Raw genomic sequence first — 11,374 nt, forward strand, 5'->3', positions numbered from 1 at the left:
CAGGTTCATGGGCCACCCACCAGACAGATGCTGGATGCCAGAATTAGAATAACCTGCTTAGTTTGGAAAAACAAAGGTTGTTGATGTCCTATATGAAACTATAGCAGAGTCAGAATGGGAGGAGCGACAACAATTATTCTAAACAATGGCAGGCAAGACACAAAGAAGATGTTGGCCTGACAAGTAAAGAGGCCATATTAGAACATATATTATTACAGTTTGTTCAGAAGAAAAAGCTGTCATATCCTGTTCGCTGTATGATGCACTATATAGAGAACATTTAAAGGAAGTATTGATAGCCAGTACAAAGTCTCAAAATGGTGGGAGATAGAATCAGCTTTCATAAAAACTGAATCGTTGCAAGCATTCGCATGTTGGACCACTTGATGCTCAGTGATGGGATAACGTGGGGTCCTCAAATGCAGGAATGTACCGAAGTTAAGGTGGGAATCAATGAGGGTTATGATAGCAGAGTTTTTGCTTTCTAGTGCGAATGCAGAAACAACTTTTTGCTTTAAAAGTAGTTGATGAAAACTATAGCATTCATTTATGACCGCAGGGAGAAATTTACATCCTAGATTATGAGCAGAGTCTTATGATGTAGAGAAAGACCGAGGATATTTACTGCCACCAACCAGAAGTGGCTCTGCTTTATCATAGCAGAGGTCCACCCAGTTACAACGCATGTACTGTTGAAAATACTGGATAATAGGTAGGGTCCTTAAGGCAATCCACAAGAGATCTCTTTCTGAGAGGAAATAAGGGGATGAACGCAAACCACTTGAGAAAGGTCTGGACCACAAGCTAGACCAGGACAGAGAGGATCCTGCAATTTCTATTTACTAAAGATGACAGATCAGGATAGTAGGGTCGAAGGCATCAAAGATGGCAGGCAAGGTCATTCGGATCAAAACAGAACCCACAATCATTGATAGTCAGCCGCAGGACATGCAGTATTGACAACAGCACAGACTCAGGCCCCATGTGAGGTTGAATTTGTACTTGGAACTGATTTAGGCATTTGTTAGACCCTGCACTGTTGTGCATTTTATGAGCGCATTAGTCTATAGGTGAGCTTGACTTGATTTGCTGAAATATCATAGTGAGCGCATCATGAGACATCGGTTGGAAAGCTGGCAGTAAAATTAACAACAAAAATATTAGTGGCAGAAAAGTGATTCACCAACCATGAATACTTGCTACCTTTCAAAAGAAGTATGCTGATAGGTTGTCGCATCATGACTGAGAACAAGTGGCCATGCAACAGCTGTGGTATCAGAGAGCTCCGCAATGATTCTAACGTTTCCTTATGCTCATTATTGGATTTCAGTATAAAGGAGGAAAGAAAATAATTTCTAGTCTGAGAAGATTTTTCAGGAGCTGGATAAATATTTGTACCTCTCATGTCTCGCCTTGTCAAAGTCTAAATGCTAAATGCTTCTAGCATTCCTGGCAGGACATTTCAATTTAGCCAGATCAGCAGAAAACCATGCTATGGTCTAAAACACTTAGGTATCAACTTAATCAAGGCTATATGGTCTAGTGTATCTCTAATGTAGGTGGAAAATGATCATACACTGCATCATTAACAGTGGCTCAGATAAGAATATATTGTAGCTTGTAAATACATTGTCATGTCTAGTTTGCCTAATCTTCTGTGGGTGGAGGAATTTGTGGTGTATGGATTTAAGGAGAAAAAGCATTTAAAAAATGAAAAACCAGTATGATTGATTACCAGGAGAGAAGACAGGATCAAAAATGGTACAAACTCATGAGGAGAATGACTACTTCCTCTAACACCACGAAATTTATACTGAAGACAATTAATGAGAAACTTATGTAGGAATACACAGGCCCTAAAAGTGTTGTGCTTAACAAACCAGCCGCTATAACAACATGAAATGATAAGTGCATTAATGTACAGATCACGCTTAAGTGAAAGGAATGAAGAACAGTTGGTACTGAAAGGTTATGACAAAAGTAACAGACTCACATGTGGAAATCAATAGTGAAAAACATAAAGCAAAAAAAATTAATGGAAAACAAGCAGTAATTAAAATGTTTGTAGGTGATCTCCAAATAGCTGTCTCGGACCAGAGGAACATTGCCATAATTTCAGTTAAGAAACAAGTTGAGAAAGGGTCACAGAGCCACTCTTTTAAATTAAGATCAGTCCGAAGATTCATCCAATTCAGGCAGAGAAGGATCTGGAAACTATGAAAGCCTCTACAATGTCATCCGGGGACCACTAGACCGTTAGCTACTTTGTGGGTGGGAACTTCTTAGATAAGGATTCCCTTTCAGAGTCAATAGAGGTACAGCATATATTTAACTTCTCTCTGCTCATGATTTTCTTCCTAGCAGTGATTTGCAGGAGTATTGCCTCTCCACTCTTGCTTAGATTATACACAGAAACCTGCACCCCATAAACTTTCTTGTTGTCTCCCTTCTGACTTCCCATTTCAGGTTTAACACTGGCCTTGTGTCTTCTGGGCTTTTGTCTTGTTGTTTACTCGTTGTTTGTCTATCATCTCGTTGCCGCTTTTAAATGGGTTCCCTGCTCTTTGGCATCATGGGGATCATCACTGGCATCCTGGTCAGTGTCTGGTCTGATCACTAACTCTCTTGCCCTGGATCGAGGTAAGATATTCACCACAATAGAGGGAACTGTCTCACTGTGCAAGGTCTTTGTCTTGCATGCTCATTGACCTTTCAGCACTTACCGCATTTATCTATAATTTACTTCGATTCCTTCCTGGGAGTCAGTTAGCACACCAGTCTGCTAGTATGTGCCAGGACAGACCGAGTATATCAGACAATGATACACCACAGCAAGTGCTCTTGAATTTCTTACTAACTCTGCAGCTGCAATAGGAATTTCTTTTTCTGAGCTTCTCCTCTTCACGTTTGAGCTGCAAGAAATCTGGTTGAGTACTCTGATTTAAGTAAAATCCTAATATACCATTGGCAGAGAGTATTCCTCTTTCCTTAAAGATGTTCATACAGTTGACACGATATTATGGAACACAAGTTTTATGAACATTGCTTCAGGAAGTTCGAATGTCCTAAAGGACTTTTTGGTCAAATAAATTTGTGAAGGCCTGTCTTCAATCTGCTTCCCAGTCCCTCCCTTAACTTCACCTAGACAGTAAACCAGCCTACCAAACACAAGAGCATTGTTGATCTTTGGTGAAAATAGCAGACAGTCCTCCTGCAGGGACTTGGAGCCACAAAATCTGTAAAGATTTCTTCATTGAAGAGGAAGTTGAACAAAATGTTAATTCAAAGGTTCCTGGTAGAAGAAAGATAATACCTAAAAGCTCGCCCTTTTGTCCAGCTAAGCCCTGAACTCCCAGCAATAGGCAGGTGCTGAGCTGGTCCATTGGTATAAACTGGTTTATTTTTTCCCACTTCCTAATACATACACTATTTAACTATGATTATATTGATTTTATTTATTGTACTTTTGCCCCTGGTCTTTGGTGAATCCAAATGTACAAATTGAGAACTAGAGGCAAACATCAGTAACAACATATAATTGACATTAAAATATAACTAAAGGGACTAGTATCCATTTATGGCTTTCCTCTTATCTGAGTCAGAGGACTTTTCAAGTCCTTGATTGGACATACTTTTCTAACATTTTTTCTCTCACCTGTGGGGTTCCACAGGGCTCGTCTTTGAGCCCTACGCTTTTCAATATTTATATGGCCCCTTTGGCAAGGATTGTGGAACTCCACGGTTTATCTCTTGTGTCCTACACTGATGATACCCAATTGGGGTTCTCTTTCTCCACTAATACCAAGTCAGAACAAATCACTTTATTATCCTGTCTGTCTGGCTTTGCTAGATGGATGGTGTACAGTAAGCTTAAGCTTAATGAGACAACAGAGGTTATGTTGGTAGGGAATTTATCTCTCCTCAAATCTCCTGCTCCAGTCCCAGTAGAACTTAAAACCTCCCACTGCCTAAAGACAATATAAAAAGTCTAGGCTTTTGGCTGGACTCCTGTCTCACAATGGAATGTCACTCGAAAAAACATGCATCAATCTTCCAAAGCAGCCCTGCCTCTCTCCATTGGCTTCCCCTTGAACAACGTGTCAATTTTAAAGCCATTTGTCTTGTTCATGGGGCACTCCAGAAAAAGGGTCTGGCTTTTCTTAAGCAGATCATAACCCTCTATATTCCTCAGCGATCACTTAGATCCTCATCTGCTTCTTTAATTAATATTTGTCGTGTCAAGAAAGCAAGATGGGGAGGTAGTTCCTTTGCCTTTAAAGCAGCCAATCTATGGAATTCCCTCCCACTGGAAGTTCGCTTAGAGAACTCGGAACATTCCTTTCATAAACATTTGAAGACTTTACTGTTCCCTCTATAGTTTTCTTTGCCTGTTTAACGGTCCTGCATTATCGCTGGGAAGCCTTCGGGTAGCCATGCGCTCTATACATTTCAATAATATTAATATATATGCCATAAAACAAAAACATTGCTTTTCAACTAGTGATTAAGCATAGGGTTTTAAGATGGAGGGCACGCAGGTAGCAGAGTTCCACTAATGAATGAGGGTTTCTGGACAAGAAAGCAATATCACCATGGACGTCATTCTACATTATACATACGGGATATGGTTGAGCCCACTGGGCACAAGAAAGTAAGGTAAAAAATCAATGTATTGCTTAGTTTTTATAAGAACAACCATTACTTTACTCAGAGCATCTGTGCCATTGGCCTTTAACATTGCAACTGCTGTCTGAAAATTCAGAGTTAATGTTGTAAGGCTGATATTGAATTTTGCAGGCTTTGGCTCATTTTAAAAACATTCTCAGAGTACTATGGCCAGAACCTGGGATAACGTGATCTCGGCTGGTTTCCCATTCAGGAAAGCTCAATTTCCTTGCAACTTTCAGAAGTTGCTTTCACATGTGACTATGGCCAGCATTATGTCCCTAGCCCTGGCTTTCAAAGACCAGATGATGAGATGGCCTTTTGAGTTCCTTTCTTGATTGTCCAAGGAAAGGACAACTCTACCATCCTGCACAGGATAGTACATGTGAAAGGTGTCAAGTGTCTCGTTAAGGTGGCCCCAGTAGGGAATCAAAAAACACAAATGGCTAAACCTCCCTGGAAAACCTGTAGCTTTTGATTAAAGGTGAAGATCCAAACTGAGATAATCATTGATGCACCAACTTCCGATACATCATGGAGGACTAAGACCCAGGCTTAAATCCAGAAGTAGAATCCAGAAGAGTTTGCAACTGCTAGAAGCCAAAATTAATCTACAAAATACTAGCAAAGGAGCAAAGAATGACATGAAAAGCAGGGAATCAATGTTTTGTAAAACATCTTTCTCTTATGATTGCTTCCTTTATAATATCTTTCAACAGGAACTGACATCACAGTAAAATACTTTACTGCATCTTGAATTGTGTAGCAAGGATAAAATCCTAAGGACAGACCACAAACTTGAAAAGAGATATTTAAAAGGTTTTCCCATGCTCCTTTCCTTAAATTTACGTCACTCATTTGGTAAGAAGGAAACCCAAATTTGACACCCTTTGTGCTATTTTGAAGTCTGAATTACTGTAGCTGCTCCTCATGTCTGGTTCTCTAAGAGGTTAGTGGAATACCCCAAGCAGACTGCTCTACTGTGAGCATGAAAAAGGTTTAGCAATCCTGGCAATAATGAAGCCAACCATGAATGGTGCACGACATCTAACAGCATGCTGTCAAGAATGTTCTCTGGAAAGCTGTTGGTACTGTGCTTGACAAAGATATTGGCCTAGGTACCAGGCCCTTGTTGATTAGTCCATTCCTTGGTTGTCTAGTAATAATTTTAGGGATATTTTATGACAAGTTCCCCTCACCTTCATCCATGGCGGCACACATCCTGATGTCCATGATTGGAAGCACTTTGGCTATGAGCTTTCTAGTGTGGTCTCCTGACTCGATGTGGAGTAAGAATGCTGCTGAATGTTCTCTCTCTTGGCGGGGTCTGCTGCTTTTGTCATGCTGTGATCTGTGCTAGGGTGCTGCATTCGGACGTCTCAGTTGACTATGACTTACCTCATATGGCCTGCCTGTCACCTAATGATACCATTTCCCTATTGACTGCAGTGTTGGCAGAGCCAGACTCTTCATTCTTCCATCCTGGCTTTTCCCCTGTAGGTTCCAGGTTAGTTGGCTGCTTTCAAAACAGGTTGGGCTGGTGTGAAGCAACCGTGCCCCATGGTCACATTTTGGCTGTGGCCTCCTGCAGTGTGGGGCTGGTTTGAACATTTGTGCCAGGGATGATTTTGTTTGCTAATCCGGCCCTAAGTGTTGGCAATTACTCGTTGTATGGATTTACTATTGGGTTCTGCCCGCGTGGAGACTGTGGAAACTGTGCTAAATAACCGTGTGCAGAACTTCTTACTTACTTTATAAAGGATTCTCATAATATTTGCCCAGCAACTCAGGCACCAGTGTCTGATCTGTTAGCTGGATAAGAAGTTCATACAAGTCTCCAGTCCTATCCCTTCTATGGGTCTTGTCAAAGGACTGACAGGAATCTGCTCATCAGTGATCACTCTCTTGGAATGATCTTTGCAGTTTGGTTGTCTCGCCTATGCCCCTCAGAAACCAAGGGGGAGTTTCAGGTGTTGAAAACCAACGCAAGCCTGCCTAACTTATTGCTGTAGCGAGGCAAGCAGCTGGGCAGTCAGATGAAGGCATAGAACCCAGGAGCTTGCCACAGTCCATCAGGCCCAAAGGACTGCAGAGGCAGTGTATCTACAGACAGCACAGAAAGCGAAAAAGCCTTGAGGATAAGGCCACACCTGCAGCTATACCTGAAGCCTCCACTACACTACTGGCCCTTCCGACAGCATGCACAACCCTAGAATGGTGCAGATCTAACCTCCTCGTTTGTTCTTTATTCACAGAAATTTTTAATAACTTTTAGCAGAAAGAAGAAAATGAAAACTATCTTTACCCAGCGGGAACCATATGAATCTTTGCCCTTGAAAATAAATTTATATCAAATCAGTAAACTATGAACCGTGGGAGGCCTACATATCACTGCAAGGTTAAAACAGAAAGTATTTCAGCAACTGATCCAACCTTCTGTATGTATGTACATAACTGAGAATATACCAGCTAGTCATTTAACATTCAACATATTATTAGGCTGGGGCCATGACCCAGACCAGTCCCACAGTTGAAGTGTTGCACTGAAGGTGTGAGAGACCAGCAGTTTTAAAAGCACTGCAGAGTTCCTTGTATATCCAACAGTTTTCAGGAAACAATAAAAGTGACAAGATAACTCTGATGATTAAGGTACCTGCTGGAGAGAGATCGGGGTTTTGTATAGTGGCAATTGTGACTCAACTAAAGTAGCAGAGAGGGTTCATATGCCTGCTGCAAATACCATGTACTATGCAGATTACAGAACAGTAGTTTATGTGCACAGCTCAGCGGCATACTGCTTTTGTCATAGAGATCCTTTTATTACTGTGCAGTTCATAAGTAACAATCATAATCTAGCACAGTGAGTTATGAAATGCCTTCAAAGAGCTGCATGAAAAGTGCATAGTATAGGTTAAAAAGTTATGTTTTTTCAGCCTTTATCCTAATTTCGCTAAAAGGGTTTGTTTGGTTAGAAGTATATTGTTATTAGCAAAGTGAACCCTATGCACTGTGTTACGTTCAGAAACCCGAGTTTAAGCTTCCCCAGACCAAGCACTCTTCAAAATGCCTACCAGTATGGGTGACATGTGAATCCTATATCTTGTAGTCCCCTTTGTCTATACACTGATTTACACAAGTATGATTAATTGTCTCTGTATGTGTGTAATGTAAAGTGCTTCAACACTCTACACAAGTAAGAGAGGCGCTATAACACAAATAAAATACACGTGAAAGAGGGCTATGGGCAAATGAGAGGCACTGTTAAAGGGTGATAGTTAGGGAATCATTGAAGAGCCCCAGTAAAAAATTCTGTATCCATAAAATGAATAATGTGCTGTAGAATGCACCGTTTTTGCCATTTGTTCCACATTTTCTTGGGGAGGAAACCCATCCCAATCCCCATTGTAGAGGGCAATCTTACTCACTAGGTAACCCACGGGGGCAGGTTGAACACAGGGCTGCTATTGATTCCCAGACCGTCCCTGCCAGTAATTGTCAAAAACAGTGTCTGAGGCTTGGTTAGATGGCCTCGGCAGAGGTCAAATTTTGAGGATCAAGAAAGCAAACAAGCTGGGGGTTGTGTCAGATCAACAAGCATTTCCTACAAGCATGAAATGTTCAGTTGCTAGCTCTGACACTTGAGAGGCCCTGCAATTTTACAAGAATGGGCATCAGACATGGCTCGGCTGAGTTCAGGAGCTGTAAATGCAGGTTGTCATAGTGACTCCATCATAAAATCATAACGTTCAGTATAAATGCTACAACGTGTTCTTTTCTAGCCACTGCTGGTAGCAGATAAAATGCAAAGCCAATATGCCCTAGAGTATAAAGATTTAGCCTAATGAGGTCTTCTGCTTTTTGACATTGATGAAGTCAGGAATAGATTATTCTTAATAAGTGTGGAAATATTCATGTCTGTGACTTCAGAATGTATCTGGAGTGCCAAGAATTTAAAAAGCAGAGGTAACCCTTACATAGCACTGGGAATGCACATTACCCAAAGCTGTATTTCAAAGGTGGATGGTATTGTACAGGCAGAAAATATCCAGTCAGATAGTAAAAGGGATGAATGATACAGTTTCTAGGATTTGTTAGGAATTTCTGAGAAGACATCATGAGTTTTCTCATCATCCGTATCAAACGATACAGATAATTCTTAAAATGCTGACAACACTTAATGCTCAAGCAGCTGAAATGTATAGGATTTATAGGATGATGCCACATTCATCCAGGAGCATCCTTCCTGTGTCAGGGCCACCCTAGGATCCTGAAAGGAGGATAACGACAATTTGTACTTGTATCAGCTAGTAAGTCACTTATTCATGTGTGAGGGAATCTCTAGAAGAGTAAGAATTGTAATATCAAATGCAGTCCTAGGTGTCTGAACTATTTTAAAATGCTAAGAGGGTTCAGGCAGTGTTGTCTCCTAAAGAATTGTTAATCAAGGGTCCCAAGAATGAATGGAATACATCAGAAATAAAAATATTTGGTTATATAAAGAGAAGGTGACCCATATGCACCTGTACTTTAAAAACTATTTAAGCACCCTCTCAGCTTCCCTTCATATGTTTCAGCTCATCATCACACTTCCCAGAAAATGAACCAGCCATCTGCTAATTGCCCCAGCATCGTTCTACTTTTTCACTTTTGAAAACGATGGTAGAGAGAATGAAATAAAAATGATTCTGAAGCAAGTGTGCACATCTTACCTTCAAGAGGTATAGACCTGCTGAAGGTCCTTGCTATGGGAGACCAGAGGACGAAAAGGAAGGCGAGTAGTCCATTCATCTGGAAAAAAACAAAATACAAAATAAGAAAACAAACCAGCATATACATATATATTATTTTTTCCTCTTTTTGCACAATACCGCTGTGAATTCTTAGTGGTCAGCAGCACAAATAGTTAGCAATTGATCTTGGCAGGGAAAATCCGAGATCCGTTTGGGAAGGTCCTGGCTACACACATCTCAATATCATGACTGCCTTCCAAACGATGCCAGGATCCTAGAGGGAACTTATATCCAATAATCCAAGATGGCTGTTGTGTCCCAGAATGCACCAGAGTTCATGACTTGCTAAGAATCATAGTTCATTATCAGCATGCTGCTGCCATGTAATGTGTTCTTCCCCCAGCATGCGACGTCGGTATTGAACTTATACTATATATATTGTTTTACATTATTATTCACATATTTTTCTTGTTATCATTACAAAGTGAAATATACAGTTCCCTATTAAATAAGTGGCCTATTGATTTCATATTAGTCACCAATATGTAGGTATAAGCAGGTAAATACAATAATGTAATAATTAAGCACAGCACTAGAAATGTGTTGCAGTCACATGGAAACACAGAATGCTATAACATTATATTACATCAGAATATACCCCTAAGGGATTACACCAACTGTGACTTAAGTATCTAGAGCATCATAACTAAAAGTGATACAACTCAGCTGACAAGGGCAGGTGCTGTCAAGTTCAAGTATAGTGTATCTGCTGGAAATACTGGTGCTGCCTGTTACAAGTGTAGGAAACTGATGGGAAGTGTATGTACCATTGATATAGTCTTATGTATCACTACCAATTGAACGTCGCTGAGATGGGCTACTGCTGCCTATTACTAGCATAGCAATGCCAGAAATGCTGTCACTGTCCTTTACTGGAAAGACAGACCTGCTGGGATGGATCGTACTGCCCCACTAAACGCAGAACAGCTCTTTGAAAAGTCCTGAAAAGTGTCACTTTGAAATGTGGTGTCTGCTGAGTATTAGCTCTGAACAATACTAGCACAGTGGTTCTGCTGCAAGGGCTGGTACTGTACACTATAAGTATAGCAGCTTGCGAAGTGGTTCTGGTAGTACTGCCCAATTAGTAGGGACCCTCTATAGCAGTTCTGCTGAAATGTATTCATCCCACATCACTAACATAGCAGCTCTGCTGAGAGGTGCAGGGGCGGCTCCTCCATTAGGGCAGAGGAGCATCTTCACCCCCCGCCAGCAGCAGATGCTGCAAACTTTATTACCCATTCGTGGTGAAAGGGGTGGGGTCATGCAAGTGATGGGCAGTGAGGGGAGAGCACAGAGCACTCCCCTCAGAGCGCATGTGTGTTTGGCTGGCCATATCTGGCTGGCCAAACACACATGTGCAGTAGGCTCTCTCCAGCCCGGCACTGTGTTGCCAGGCTGGAGAGAGCCTACACAGGCTCCCAGTCTGCCTGGGAGCGCCCAGCCAGGGCGCTTCCAGCCAATCCTGACGCTGCTCTAAGCAGCGTCAGGATTGGCCCCAGGGCAGGCTGGGAGCCTGCGCCTGCCTGCAGCCACAACGAGGGAGAGAGGAGCGGCGTGGCAATGGCGGAGGTAAGTTTTTATTTTTTAAAAAGTTTTTATTTAAATGTTGCCCTCCTTCCCCGCACCTACTGCACCCGCCCCAACCCTTTACAGGTCAGCAAGCCGCTGCTGGAGAGGTGTTACTATTATCCATTTTTAGTGCAGTAGCGCTACCCAGAAGTGATGATATTTTCTATTACTAGTACAACATTGCTGAGAAGGTTGCATATGGTAACGGTAGAAGTATGGCAGCCATCTTGAAATTTTGCTAGGACGTAGATGTGTATGTGTGCTTAGTAAGCCAGTAACTTTCTTGCTCATTATGCATGTATAAAAGTTTATGAACATGTGTACTTGACTGTATGGGCTACTTTGAAAGG

The 11,374-nt window shown here is 41.6% G+C and overlaps 1 protein-coding gene across 1 annotated transcript in view; it reads right to left on the minus strand.

Moving 5' to 3' along the window:
* LOC138294223 (prolactin receptor-like) overlaps nucleotides 1-9,608 on the minus strand; it is a 32,901-nt gene extending 23,293 nt beyond the window's left edge. The window contains exon 1 of the mRNA XM_069233361.1: nucleotides 9,375-9,608. Coding sequence (XP_069089462.1) covers nucleotides 9,375-9,501 — 127 coding nt within the window. The 5' untranslated portion in view covers nucleotides 9,502-9,608. The remainder of the gene's footprint in view (nucleotides 1-9,374) is intronic.
* Between the last annotated feature and the right edge of the window lie 1,766 nt (nucleotides 9,609-11,374).

The sequence above is a fragment of the Pleurodeles waltl genome, chromosome 4_2, assembly GCF_031143425.1.
Source record: "Pleurodeles waltl isolate 20211129_DDA chromosome 4_2, aPleWal1.hap1.20221129, whole genome shotgun sequence".
NCBI classification, from domain to species: Eukaryota; Metazoa; Chordata; class Amphibia; order Caudata; family Salamandridae; genus Pleurodeles; species Pleurodeles waltl.